The following is a 15160-nucleotide window of genomic DNA, read 5'->3' as shown; positions in this document are numbered from 1 at the left end:
CCTTTTCTCCAAAGAAGACAATTACATTAATAGTCTTTCCATATACTGTAGTTTGATAGTTCCATACCATTTACTTGTTTAGTTGCACGTCTCTGAACACTTTCCCATAACTGCATTGTATACTTAAGATGAGGCCTTCCCAAGGATCTATAGAGGGAAAAATTACCAATGCATTAATTCTTTGAATTAATGATCTTTTTATGCTAAAAAAAATTATCAAATCCATATCATTTAAGGAGGTATTTCTTTTAAAGTGAACAACATTGAATTTATCAACAATGAACTTCATTAGCGAATGTGCTGCCTGGTTCTCCAGTTTAGTCAAATTTCTTTGCAATGTGGCAGCAGCCTGTGTGGAACTTGGAATGGGACATTCCCTACATGCAAGGCATGTATAAAGGTATAAAGTGCAAAAACAGACTGAATCAGCTGTGTTTTGCACACTATTGTGGATGCCAAATGAATGCTTCCAGGCTCTCTCTGGAGCGTAGGTACCTTGTTGACTTCCCATGAATACAGTATTTAATTATTGTAACTGGTTGTACTTTTGACAGTTCAATCAAAAGGGCGTCGGTAACAGGATATTGTTTGTACTCAACTGTGGAAAACTTTAGTCCAAATATATAGGTTCTGCTGTGAGATTACACTTGTTTTGGGAGGAATGTTGATAAGATTATGGGTTATACATTGTGCCGCTGTGTTTTTATTTGGAATATGTGATGGTCAGAATGCAACTACTGTGAAAGAAAGAGTCTTTGGCAGAGTGGATCAGAGATCAATCCAAAAATGTCTGTTTTTTACGTTTTCAGGCCAACCTGCACTCTGCTCCATGTATTTGCACTAAAGAGGAAGCTGTACTTTTTAGTGCAAATCGACGGAGCGGGGGATAGGAGCAGATCCGCTTCTCTCAGACTGCAAAAAAAACACCTCACACTGAAAGCATCTGAGCCAACACTCTGTTTGCCCTGGCCCTTAAGCTGGCCATAGACTCAAAGATTCGCTCGTTTGGCTACATCGCCAAACGATCGGATCTTTCCCCGATATGCCACTAATGGCTATATCGGGGGTAATTCGAACGTTCGGCCGTACGCCAAGGGGCTCTGACGGGTCGGTCGGTTAAAAATCAAACCTTCCCGATCGATATCTTGGCCAGATATCGATCGGGAAGACCAGTCGGAAGCCCCCATACACGGGCAGATAAGCTGTCAAATTGGTCTAAACGACCGATATCGGCAGCTTTATCTGCCCGTATATGGCCACCATTAGACATATAAGAGACATATATATATATAAATATCGCTCTGCCATTAGCAAAGCCCTGAAGGATGGTAAGGCCACCCACAAGTGGCTAGACATTTCTTATTTCATGGTCACGGGCTTCCAACATTCAAATATATGGCGATTGACCACCAGCCACCTCTGAATAGAGGTGGAGACAGGGACAGTGCATTGTTACGCAGAGAGTCGCGATGGATTTTCAGACTGGACACTTAAACCCCTAGGGGTCTCAACGAGTCATTACCACTTGGATGCTTCATCTAATTATGGACACTACTAGTCCAATTTAACTGGACTACCATCTGTAATTCTGTATTGTTGGACTATAATGCATCCCATTGTGTGCATATTTTTTGTATAGTTTTTGTATAATTGCTATTTACAGGTTCTGAGGTGGACCTCCCATCTTTCGTATTGCTTGCTTCACTGCCCGTTCAACCCACACCACTGTCTCTACACTTTTCTGGTTTAGAACACATGTAATTGGCTCCTGTTGCTGTAAGTTGGACAGGGCACTCCAAACACACCCTTGGCGGGGATGGGGAAGATTTCGGACTATGTAGTACACATGTATGTGGGCAGGGACGGATGGCAAACACAGTTTGCTCTATGACCTACTTGACCTAACCTATATTGTGTGGTGGTCCGTTGGGGCCACACTGGCATTTACCCCTTTACACGGTAGGCCTAAAATGCAGGCACCGAGGGTTCATACTGCCATGACAAGGGTTATGGATACATTTATTAACTTCAGGTCACGGGTCTTTTACAACCCCCTAGGGGAGGGGAATAGTGCATGTGTATTGCCCCAGTCTGATGCCCACTAGTGGCTCGCCCACCTCTACTGTGCCAGGCATTTTGTTGCCAGTGTCCGTCGGCCTTTTAAAGACCCTGAATGAGGGGCCCCCATGTTGTGTGAGTTGGCCTTTATAAGGGTAGCAGCATTCAGGGCCCATTGTTATAACCAGTAAGTGTTTTTAACTCCACGGTGTGTTGTCATTGATGATGTCATCAATGTGGGTGTGGTTCTTTTTGTTCACATAGCCTCTCTTTGGCTGTAAATTGTGTACTCTGTTACTGCACTGTGTTTCCTTGAAAAAGGTCCTTGTGTGGGACCGAAACGTTGGATCAATAAACTTTTTTCTTTTTTTATCTCCATTTGTTGTCTCATCAAATCCTGTGAGTGCCATCACTTTATATCCTACATATATATATATATATATATACACACACACACACACAGTATATCACATCCTGATGACGGTCCCTTGAGGTACCGAAATGCGTAGATGTCTATATGATTCAGTAAAGGACTTCTAACAACCTTTATGCCGTGAGTGCTTCCTTTTATTTTTGGACTTTATATATATATATATATATATATATATATATATATATATATATATATTCATTTAATTGTTGATACTCATATGAGATTGATCATTCATTGGTAGAATAGAAAGGCACCAAGTATTTTTTCTCTATAATAGCCTCTGTATGTAAGTCGGATGTTTGTAACACAGGGACTCCCTGTATATAACTAGCAGACTGATATCTTTAATGCAACCTATGCTATTTAAAAACAAGTTTTTTTTTTTTTTCTTCAGAGACTGCTTATATTATTAACTTCTACTAAAATGTAATTTTTGTTTATACTTTACTATCCCCTGAATAGAAGTTCCTGCATTTATATACAGCAGATACGATTTTCAAAGTGATTGTTTCTACAGGCAGTGCAGACATTTGTCCAAAACATAATAAGAGCTAGTGTATGCCTAGCTGCCATTCAGTATGTAAAACGTGTTCTGCACATTGTCTCTGTGCTTTACCACCTTACACTGACAGAAATAAATGTACATTTCACTGAGCTGGTAAGTCTAATGTACGTAAATCTTAAAATTATGTTATTTCTCATTCCATGTGACTACTCACCCAAAAATGAAGTTACACTGCCATGCCACTATGCTTCTTCTCTGCTGCAAATTTGTGCCTAAGGCTTATCAGTACGAAACCTTGGCCTGGTTTTAAAAAATTGTGCTATATATCAACAGAGGGACAAATAAATAAACGTTTTGTCTATTAACCATTACAGAACGAAAGAACCCTGTTTAGATTATTCAACTTCCATCGGGGGAATGTAATAAAAGTCGGTAACGGAAAAACTATTCACAATAGGAAAAGTTATGCCTTGCGCAAACAAATTTTACTTTGCACAAATTTTATACAGTTTTTGCGAAACCGGAAACTGTTAAGCGACCACCTCCGACAGTGGAAGAAGGTCTGCGAATTTTATAAAACACAAAAAGTTAAAATGCTAGTCCTTCAGTTTTTTTTTTGTTTCTTGCCGATCTCTTTGCAGTCTCAAAATAAAATTACAAAAATCTCCAAAAAGTAAAAAAAGGGATCAGCGCCTCAGGCAACAGAAACCATTATAGTGTAATAAGTACATGGAGTTCCACCCAGTGCTTGGGATAAATTATTACAAGAGTGTTCCCCTTTTTCTTATATGTACAACCTTTCACTCTTAAAAATATAGTTGGAAGGAAAAGGGTATTCAGATGAGTGTTAAAAATATATGGATGAGTGTTCAAAATATTTATGTTTGATCCAAAGCCTCTGAAGAAGTTGATAGGATCCACAAAAACGTTTTGTGAAGGGAAGATTGCACATGCTCTGCTGGAAGTACCACGAGGAGGATCCGAAATAAGCTGGCAGGACCAACCTCTGGAACATTGCAGCTACCAAATTGGACTATATGCGATTTGCCCCAAGGAATAAATTGTGCAATTAATCTTTTAAAACATTTTATTAATAAAATAGATTTACACTATCTTGGCTTTTATTCTTGAGTTTTGAAGGAACTGTGCGGCCTGGGGGGACCTGTGCAAGGACTCACTACATGCGAGACACCACACCAGTGTTTTGTAAGTAGGCAATTTGGCCGATTCGTGGAGGGGCTTTGGATCAAACACATAAATGTTTTAACATTAGGGGGCCGATTCATCAAGCTCGAGTGAAGGATTCGAAGTAAAAAAACTTCGAATTTCGAAGTGTTTTTTGGGCTACTTCGACCATCGAATGGGCTACTTCGACCTTCGACTACGACTAAGAATCGAAGGATTCGAACTAAAAATCGTTCGACTATTCGACCATTCGATAGTCGAAGTACTGCCTCTTTAAAACAAACTTCGACCCCCTACTTCGGCAGCTAAAAGCTACCGAAGTCAATGTTAGCCTATGGGGAAGGTCCCCATAGGCTTGCCTACGTTTTTTTGGTCGAAGGATATTCCTTCGATCGTTGGATTAAAATCCTTCGAATCGTTCGATTCGAAGGATTTAATCGTTCGATCAAAGGAATTATCCTTCGATCGTTCGATCGCAGCATTTGCGCTAAATCCTTCGACTTCGATATTCGAAGTCGAAGGATTTTAGTTCCTAGTCGAATATCGAGGGTTAATTAACCCTCGATATTCGACCCTTGATGAATCGGCCCCTTAATATTTTAACATTTTTTTTAACACTCATCTGAATACCCTTTTCCTTCCATTTTTATATTTTTAAGAGTGAAAGGTTGTACATATAAGAAAAAGGGGATAATTTATCAGAAGCAATGGGTGGAACCCCATATGATTTGAACTTATTACACTATATTGGTTTCTGGTTTCTGTTGCCACGGGCGCTGATCCCTTTTTTTTACTTTACAATTGTTTTGCTCTTTACGACTTTTATTACATTTCCCCGCATATGTCTTAAATAAAACATATGTGTCCAAAATGTATAAAATCCCAAGGTTCAATTGTATTTACAGTACTTATCCGGTTTTACTTGTATCCCCTCAAGTCCAATTCACAATACCTATAACAAAAGCCAGTGCCAAAGGACACAACAAACAAATATACAGGGTAATATTGTTTTATATGTCACCCCTTTTGTGCTTGAAGAGTATTGGTTAAATCCACCACACTATGGGGCATATTTATCAAGGGTCAAATTTTGAATTGAAAAAACTTCTTAATTCTAATTCAGAAAGACCAACCAAAATTAAGTTGAAGTTTTTTTTGGTTGAATAGGTCAGTTTTCTATCTGATAGGTCTGTATTCGGAAGAATTCAAATCGTACGAATCGAAGGAGTAGCGCATTCGATCAAATTCGATTCTAAGTTTTTTCCTAAAAAAAACCCTTTGATTTTTCAAAGTCCACCAATTGACTCCAAATATGTTCTAGGAGGTCCCCCATAGGCTACAACAGCAATTGGCAGGTTTTAGATGGGAATGGTCGAAGTCTAATTTTTAAAGAGACAGTACATGATAAATTTCTATATTCGAATTCTCATTTTTTTCAAATTCGAATCGAATTTGGAATATTCCCTAGCCAAAGTACACAAAAAATAGCTTGAAATTCGAATTTTTTTCATTCGAAAATTCACCTCGACCTTTGATAAATCTGCCCCTATGTGTAGACCCTTCCAGCCTAACCACTATCATAGGCGAATAAGCCTTTCAGATGGGTACTAACAAACAGAGAGTTTTCAATTTGCATGTATAAGTCTCATCAATGACGTAGCTTGCCTCCCAATACGAACTGTAGGATAATGCAGCATCAATAGTGTAAAATTACCTTTTTTATTTTAAAAAACAATTATTAAAATGCACTCACATGGCATTCACAGTTTGAATGCATATCTATGACATGTCCTGTTGGGAACTGTTCCCCAGTGAACTGTCGACACAGATTTTTTAAACCTGAGCGCTCTGATAAACCTTTGAAACTCCTTGCAGCGTTCTTTACTTGTGTTCACTGACTGAGCGCCCTACAGAGACGTCACCAGCCTTAGGGTAAGGTCACACTGGGAGATTCGGGGAGATTTAGTTGCGACTAATCGCCTCTTCTTTGGGGCGACTAATCTCCCTGAACTGTTTTTCCCTGCCTTCCGCCTGCTAGAATGAAAAATCGCCAGCGGCATGGCACTCACGGCGCTTCGTTTTCCGAAGTCGCCAGAAGTTTCCTCATGAGGCAACTTCGGAAAACTAAGCACCGCAAGTGCCATTCTGCTGGTGATCTTTCAGTCTAGCAGGTGGAAGGCAGGGGAAAGCAGTTTGGGGAGATTAGTCGCCGGGCAAATAAATCTCCCCGAATCTCCCAGTGTGACCTTACCCTTACGCGTTTCAGAAGCGCTCTTGTTTAAAGACTCTGTGCGAACAAATCCTTTATTTATATCGCCTATGGTGGTGGCGGCTTTTGTTATAGTTAAACAAAACATAAACATATGCACAAAAGCACTAGTATAATACCGCTATTAGGGTTTTTGCAAGTGGAAAAAAGGTTCTTCCAGCTGATTTTATTGTCATCTTCGGAATGGAAGTGTTAAGGAAGGTTTTTATGATCAAAGCAAAATGTTAGGGTACAACCCCATTTTTTAAATGAATGTTCCATTTGCTTCTATACATTCTACTACACAGCACAGCAGTGTATGAAATGTTTCCCAATCGAAGGAGGATCAACATTGAACACAATAAAAACTGAGAGACAATCATTTTTATTCTATTCACTGCTGATCTCTGCATTCTGAGTACATAACTATTTAGGGTCTGGCCACACGAACAGATTCGGAGAGATTAGTCGCCAGGCGACAAATCTCCTCTTCTTCGCAACTAATCTTCCCGGTCTGCCTTTCACCGGCTAAAATGAAAATTGGCTGGGGGCAGGCACTCTGAGCGCTTTGTTTTCCAAAGTTGCCCGTAATTGCCTTACGAGGAAACATTTTAGCCGGCGGAAGGAAGGGGAAGGTAGATTGGGGACATTAGTCGCCGCGAAGAAGATGAGATTTGTCGCCTGGCGACTCTGCCCGTGTGGCCAGACCCTTAGAAACATGATATGTTAATCAGTTCTCTAATGTGTTGCTGTGTTCTTAGAAGTACACACAAAAGGTTTGGGGCGTGAAATTGCACAAGTGCAGTTTGCATTAGCAACCAATCAGCTATAAGCTTTGAACCGATTACTTCAAGGAAACAAATGAAAGCAAAGATAATTAGTTGCTATTGGCAACTGCACTTTTTAATTTTAACCCTTATGTTTGTAAATCAGACCACCAAAAACAGCCACCTGTATGAGTAACACCTGATGCCACACAGTGTCTCTTAGTGGTAACAGGAATGGCGCTCGCCTGTCACTGCACGTATGGCAGATTTTGCCCCAGCCCAGGCATTTTAGGGCTGAAACCTACCGCATGTATACAGTGAAACACTAATGAAAGGAACGTTCTTAATTGCTCCAATAGCTTATTACTTCAGAGTATATATACACTTGTTTTTTTATGTAATTGTGTCGTCAGTGTAATTATTCTGTTTTATTTCTATAGCAGTAAAGTGTTACTCACGGCTGTACAGCAGGTAAGCCACATGGAACACAAGTAGGGTTGCCACCTGGCCGGTACAAATGAAAAGGTGGCAACCCTACACATGAGAAAATAGCCATCCATGTGGAGAAATGCACAGGTCTGTGGGGGTTAAAGTGGAAAGCAGTAAAACATGTGCCTGGCCAGACTTGTGCTGCTGATACACTCACTGACTCACTGCCAGATCACACCCGACTTGCGTGGAAATCTATCTTTATACCAGCTGTCAGTCTGGGCCACTATGTATAACATACAGCCACTATTAGTCTATTTGCTGATGCCATTTTTCACTTTCAACCCGAATCCTTTGCGCGGGAAATGCGTTATTTGCCGGTGCCTCCCCCTCATTCCCATCTATTGACACGTTTCCAATAGGAAATACAGTCCGACAGCTCCGAGGCGGAGATTCCCAGCGCTTTTGCCGCTAACAGAGCGTCACCCTCCCCCCCTGCTTTCCTGCCCATCATCAACCTGCACCGAGCAATGTGGGAGAGTCCAATCCCTTTGTGAGGGAGAAGAAAGCCGTGTGTGCGTGAGCGATAGCTCAATGAACCGTTTGAAGCTCACACAAGTTGAAATAGGAGAACAATATGCCCCGAGAAGCCAAGCCTTCCCCTCCTCCCTCCCTCTGACACTGTCTTGTGCTTCTTCCCCTCCCCTTGGCTGCAAAGGAACAGCTGAAGCAGCCGGGCTTGTGGCCACCTCAGTAAGGGAACTCCGCAGTGCTAGTGCAGCCCGTCCTCCCATCCTTCAGCGCCCGGCTCTAATTGGCTTCTTGTTCGGCGAGTATTAAGCAGGTACAGAGGTGAGCAGGAATAATGACCCCGCATGGATAGGATATTCCGCTTCGGCTCTTGGATTTCTCTCACAGGTTTTCAGCAGCACAGCCGTGTACCTTCCCATTCAGTGTCGATTCCCTGTCTTCTCCGCGTTCTCGCTATCTCAAGCTGCTCGTGCAGTGATCTTGCAGCATGGAGGGAGGGACCGATGCTGCTGCCTTTGCTGCTTTTCCCAGTATCCACGCAGTTCCTTCGACTTCTGGCAGGATGGTAACGGGATCCAAGCTGGACGAATTAGAAAGGTCAGTAGTGGCTGGACACCTCGCCCTCTCTCTGCTCTATGAGCCGCGCTGTTAATCGCTACTGTCTCTGCAGCCTCTAATGGAGCTCACTGACCCGGAGCCCGGCTACGCTTGTGCTTTCTAGTGCAAAGGTGCAGGACAATTACACTGCAGCTTGTGGCGTTTCCCTGCCGGGACTTGATCTTTGGGAATGTGGTGCTTGTCTGCTATTCTGTTGGGCTAACTCTGAATGGTGGCTTCCCTCGTGTTTACACAACACCTTTTCACGAGCTGCGTGTTTATTATGTGTGGGCAGTTCGCACCTACAATATAACGCGTCACTTGGGCGAGAAGTCAACAAGGTCACCATTCACTCAGTTATCGCCTCCCCCACCCTAGCCTCAACTTGGTTTACCCCGCGAGTCATGTGTCCTTGCCCCTCAAGGGGTATTATTGTGTATGAGGCTAATACCACTGTTTAGGTTGGATTGGGGGTGTTTCTGAATCTCCTCACCCAGTCTTGGTATCAGATGACGATTTTAGTGTATCCCTTCACCTAATGTGAGGCGTCAGTGGATCATGAAGTCACTGCTTAGTTTTCTTGAATATGATTTTGATCAATTGGAGCCAATGTCCTATAATTAGTTGCAGCACTTCTCCTTTGTCCTACAGTCTAGGCAGATGTGAAGCCAACAGTACATTGCATGTTGGGATTTATGGTGTACAGTGATATGATATGTAGTGCAGCAGGCAGGCTTCATTGCCTATTAGCCTTGCTATCTTCTCTTTGGCCTAAACATTTTAGGAAGAAATGTCCTTTTTTTTTTTTTTTAATTGTAGGTAGGGTTGCCACCTTTTCTGGAAAAAAAATACCGGCCTTCCTATATATTTGTCTTTTTTCCCTATTAATAACATTGGGATCAAACATCATTTTTACCGGCCAGGCCGGTAAAATATCGGCCAGGTGGCAACCCTAATTGTAGGCAATGCATTTCCTATTGTTAACTGCTTAGGCTGCAATTCTGTGCCATAAACTGTGGAATCCACCCAGTGAAACACTAAATCATATAGCTCCCCTCTTGCATGAGTTTGTTACAAATATAAACTGCCAAAATGCATTTGGAATGATTAAAGCTTAATTCAATGAGTACTTTGTGCATGTATTTGCTTTTCACAAAAAATATTTTGCAACAAATGGGGTAGATTTTTTTTTTTTAATATCTCTTGCATTCCTACGCTGAATACATTTTCTTTTAAGTATATTTGCTTACTGGCTGTTTATGCTGTGAGGCCCTTCTGATAAATCACTTTAAAAAAGGGGTACAAGTCCCAATAAGTCTTGCACGCCTGCATTTAAAGGTGATTTCAATCCAGCCAGTGAGTAGTACTGCAGTACATTTCCTTGGAGAGGAATGCATGCACGCCAGTTTTGAGTATGGATTTAAACCAAGAAAAACATACCTGTTCATCTCTACACCAACGTTCCAATTTGAAATGATATAGAAAAGGGCTTTATTTCATAATAAAATCATTGCTAAATTGTCAGTGCTGAGTGGCATTGATTGAGATTAGGGAAGCACCGAATCCACTTTTTTGGATTCGGACAAACCCCCGAATCCTTTGCGAAAGATTTGGCCGAATCCGAACCCTAATGGGGAAGGGGAAAACATTTTTTACTTCCTTGTTTTCTGACAAAAAGTCACACAATTTCCCTCCCCACCCTTAATTTGCATATGCAAATTTGGATTCGGTTCGGCCGGGCAGAAGGATTCGGCCGAATCCGAACCCTGCTTAAAAAGGCAGGATCCCAAACCAAATCCTGGATTCGGTGCATCGCTAATTGAGATATTAAGCAGACAAACCTTACCTTTGTTTGTAGTATATTTGGCCAGATTAGTCACACTTAACTTGAATTTTACTTTTGTGTATTTTTACCTTTTGTATTTTAGAGCATGCTATGTTGAGGCCCAGTACATCTTTATGGCTGACCATCCGATTTTAATCAGACCAGTTAGAATTGCACCAAGCTAAACAGATCGCAGAACGAAAAACCCACTGAATTGTTTTACATTCAGATGTGAATTCTAACAATGTGATGCAACTTGATCTGGTAGGTGAAAGTTGCGGTATGCTGGAGCTAGTCTGACAGTCCAAGTCAGATCACACTGTCAAAGTTCAGGTGCAGCTGCAATGTAGTTCAAGGGGTTCCAGTAATGTAATGTGATCTTCTTGTATGATCCAGTAATAGTCTTATTAGATGTTGTTTCGAACCTGTAAAGGTTAGAGGCATATTTCTGTGCCCACCTGAAAACTTTGTTTAAATGGGAGTTGGTGTAAGTTTCTATAAGGCCAATGTATAAATACAATGCATCCAAACTTTTTGCAGATAATCCTGCTTAGACATACTTATTGCTGCATATGTTGTTTTAGGATGGATAACCAGATTTAGTTTGGTCTAGCAAATGTTGCTTGCATAGCCATAAGGGACAGCATAGCTGCTTTTTTACATCAGTTCAAAGAAAATTGAAACTAAGGCCTTCTGAATAAGCCACCCATTCCCCCCAGCTGCATTTAATGTATCCAGTACCTGGATGGTTGTGAGGTCTGCTGTATGGTTTTAGCTCCTAAAATAAATAAGAAAGGGGGGGGGGTCAGTGTCACAGTGCAGCTGAGGGTGCAAGCCCAATGCCACAAAATATATAGTGAATAAATTACCCCCTTTTGTAAAATATAGGGATATTATAAGTTACCGAGGAGTTTCATGACCACATAAAAACACGAGGTCGAAGGCCGAGTGTTTTTATACAGGTCATGGAACTCCGAGGTAACTTCTAATATCCTCATATTTTACAACTGGGGGTACTTTATTTATTATAATACACAAATTTCAATGAGTCATGTGACAGAAATGACATCAGAACTCACCGTTTATAACTGATGACATCAGAACTCACCGTTTATAAGGATATAATTTACAGGATATTCATGGCTTTTGTGTATTATAAACTGATAACTTTTAACATAGAAGGAAATGGCATTAGTGCAATCTTGGCTCAATACCTGGTATTGGCCCTTTGTCAAAAACAACCTCAAGACATCCTTTCTTCTACTCTCTGATATCAAATTGTGACAATTCTTTTTTTAACTGTGATATTTGAGTGGTTTCTTGCATGATCAGTCATTTTTCAATCCCTCAAAGCTTCACAAAGGGATTTAAATAGGAGCTTTCCCCTGGCCATTCCAAAAGCAGACATTTCTTTGTGGATTTATTGGAATGTTTAGGGCCATTGCAATGTTGCATGGTCTGCTTTTGGTTGAGCTTTAATCTGTTGACAGATGGACTCACATTATCTTCAAGCACTCTCGGAAGCAATTAATAATTCATAGTGAATCTTGTGACGAGGAGCTGCCCAAGTTCTGATGCTGCAAAGCAACCTGAAACCATGACATCTCCATTAGTGTACATTAGCTGCTATCAGATCCTGGTGAAATGCTGTCTTTCAATTTTGCCAAATACCTATTCTGGAGCTTGGACCAAATAACTATTTTTGCTTTCTATGTTGAGTAACACATTGTTCCAAAAGTCATTAACTAGGTGATCATGGGCAACATTTCTGTGTTCTTTTTGGACAACAAAAGTTTTCTCCTAGCACACTTGCCATTTACATCTAGTTTGTGTAGACTCATGCACATTGACACCAGTATTGGTGAGAGCAACCTTTCTATAGGTTTTGTCTTGGGTTCCGCAGTTGATCTTATTATGCTGGGATGGCAGTTGTTTGAAGTTGGATCCTCTGGACAGTGGAATGATTGATGTCCAATTGTTTGGCAATCTTATTAGATCCCTTCCTAAACTCATAGGCATCTAACTTTTTTTTTTTATGAAGACTTCAGAGAAGTAAACACTAAAAATGAATATGGCTAAAAATGCTATTTTTTTTAATATACTGAACTTAATGCACAAAGCTAAAGTTTTAGCTTCTCAATTGCAGTAATTATCCAGGACTTCAAACTTGTCACAGGGGGTCACCATCTTGGAAAGTGTTAGTGACAATCACATGCTCAGTGGGCTCTGAGCACCTGTTGAGAAGCTAAGCTTAGGCTTGTTGCAAATTATCAAGCAGAAAATGATTGGCCTGTAATACAAGCTGATGCTACATGGCTGATTATTAAATTCTTATTCTAATTGTGCTGTTTCTGTGCTGCCATGTAGTAATTATCTGTATTCATTATTGATGATGCTTATATTGTAACATTCATTTTCTATGTGTACTGTATATTTTAAGCCAGTTCCTAAGCTCAGTAAGTGACAGCAGCCCAGAGCATATGCAGTGAATCAGCAGAAAAGAAGATATAGGGGGATCTTTGGAGGCACAGCTCTTAAAGCGATACCGACATGTTCCTATAAAAATCATAGGAATGTGTCCGTACATGCTGCACCCACAATAATTCACCTCAAAGCCCCCCTCATAGCCGCCCCCACCCCCGCGAACCTGTATGAACCCGACCCTCCGACACTGCTTAAAGCTCTTTGGTGCTGTTTCAGTGAAGCTGGAGAGGCGCAATCTTTCCATAGGCTAATTACGAATGAAAACAGCCTATAGATTTGTTAGTAGCTTCAGCCGGTCTGCTGCACCAAGGTTCGTGGGGCTGGGGACCACTTTGAGGGGAATTATTGTGGGTGCAGCACATACTTGATACTGACACGTTGCTATGATTTTTAGAGGAATGTTTCGGTATTGCTTTAAATGCTAAAGGAAGGGGGTTCCCTTGGGCTTGTACAGAAGCCCAAAACATAATGTAAATCATATATATCATACTTCTTTAGTTCATGACTAGACATGGTAATACCACACACTGCATCAGCAAAGTAAATGTCTGATGTTTAAAGGGCATCTGTTACTTGAGAACTGTTTCACCCACCACTGAAAGTGCACACTAAAACACCTGCATCTCAGATACGGGAACCATATTATAAAGTGCTCTATCTTTCGGTGCTGGCAGCTGTGTTGGGGCACGTACATGGGCATCATGAGCGATTGCTTCAGCTCACTTGTTATGAGCATTTGTAAAGCAGATCAGTCCCTGCATCCCCCTGTCCCATTGTGGTGCTTCTCAAAAGATGGCCTTTTGATGGTTTTAGATGGAGAGTATTTGTGGACTTCTGTAAATGCCTGAATCTCTAGTGTTGGGGGCTGCTGAATCAGTCTGGTTGTGCCATAAGTTCAGTGTACACAATACAGTACAGCATTTATATCTATACACATTTAAATAATAGTTCTAGTTCTACAAAGGCAGCTATGTAAATTAGCCAGACTATTTGTGATGCTGTATATTGTGTATCTTATTCTGTGCAGTCAAAAGAATAATGCATGCTGAACATCTCTACATATATACATGTGGACACTGAAGCATTCAGTTCACTTCCTCCATCTGCCATAGGGATGGCATTTCCCATTATTTTCAACAGGAAGCAGCGGCAGGTGAGCAGGGACGTTTTGACTTTGTTCTCTCTCTGTTCTCAGTTTTCATTAGGAATGCACTGGATCCAGGATTCAGCAGTTTTAAGCAGGATTCAGATTCAGCTAAATCGAAGTGCCTGGCGAAACCATTCCAAATCTAACAAATCATGACTTTTCATCACACAAGCAAGAAAGTCAAAATATTTTACTCTTTTTACTTTTTTTACAAGCTTGTTGGTTATATCTAGTATTTGGAATAATGTACCAAGGGTCCCCTTTTTCCTTTTATTTTAACCTAGGCCTGCCTAAGGTTAATTACATTATTGACACTCACTTTTGCAAAATATTAGAATATTACAAATGAGTTCCATGAACATGTGAAGGCACAAGGCCACAGGAGCATATATGTTTCCGGAAGTCATGACACGTTGCATCTTTTGAGCACAATGTATATGGGTATATTATGTAGCATATTTATGTCCTTTTGTATTATAAGGATTTATTTTACAGGTTATTAGTGGTCATTGCCTGTCCCTTCCTTCAGCCTCACCTAAGTGTAAAGAGAAATCGTTGTTTAGTTCTTTGGAATATTTTTGTGTACTGATGAGGTACCTGCTACTAATTATGGGAAATTGCTGTTAACTTTAAGAAATAAAGTTGAGTGGTGTTCAATTGAACGGCATAATCGGGTTGCTTGACAATTTTTCTGTAAAAGAAATGTATATCCCCTGTAAATAATATTGACTGCATGGGTTATTTTTACTGGTCAGATCACAGCGCATTTTTAAATTGGATTGTGACCCTATAGCCCGGCCTATATTTTTAGATCTGCTGCTGCCCTAGGCAATCAGACCTCCGCCTCTACCAACATCTTACCATTCAGCAGAAAACCCCAACTATCCTGCACATGAGCCCAACCACATAGTTACACAAGCCCCCGGATGCCTGTATAGAAAATGTCATTGC

The 15160-nt window shown here is 40.9% G+C and overlaps 1 protein-coding gene across 6 annotated transcripts in view; it reads left to right on the top strand.

Moving 5' to 3' along the window:
- arhgap32.L (Rho GTPase activating protein 32 L homeolog) overlaps positions 1 to 15160 on the top strand; it is a 207277-nt gene that overhangs the window by 46380 nt on the left and 145737 nt on the right. For 3 of the 6 annotated variants that reach the window (XM_041568468.1, XM_018224473.2, XM_018224472.2), the window contains exon 1: positions 7597 to 8753. The exons of 1 other annotated variant lie outside the window; for it this stretch is intronic. In XM_041568468.1, coding sequence (XP_041424402.1) covers positions 8644 to 8753 — 110 coding nt within the window. In that variant the 5' untranslated portion in view covers positions 7597 to 8643. 6 annotated transcript variants of the gene reach the window in all.

Source organism: Xenopus laevis, chromosome 7L (assembly GCF_017654675.1).
Source record: "Xenopus laevis strain J_2021 chromosome 7L, Xenopus_laevis_v10.1, whole genome shotgun sequence".
Lineage (NCBI taxonomy): Eukaryota > Metazoa > Chordata > Amphibia > Anura > Pipidae > Xenopus > Xenopus laevis.
This window is presented reverse-complemented; position numbering and strand designations above follow the sequence as displayed.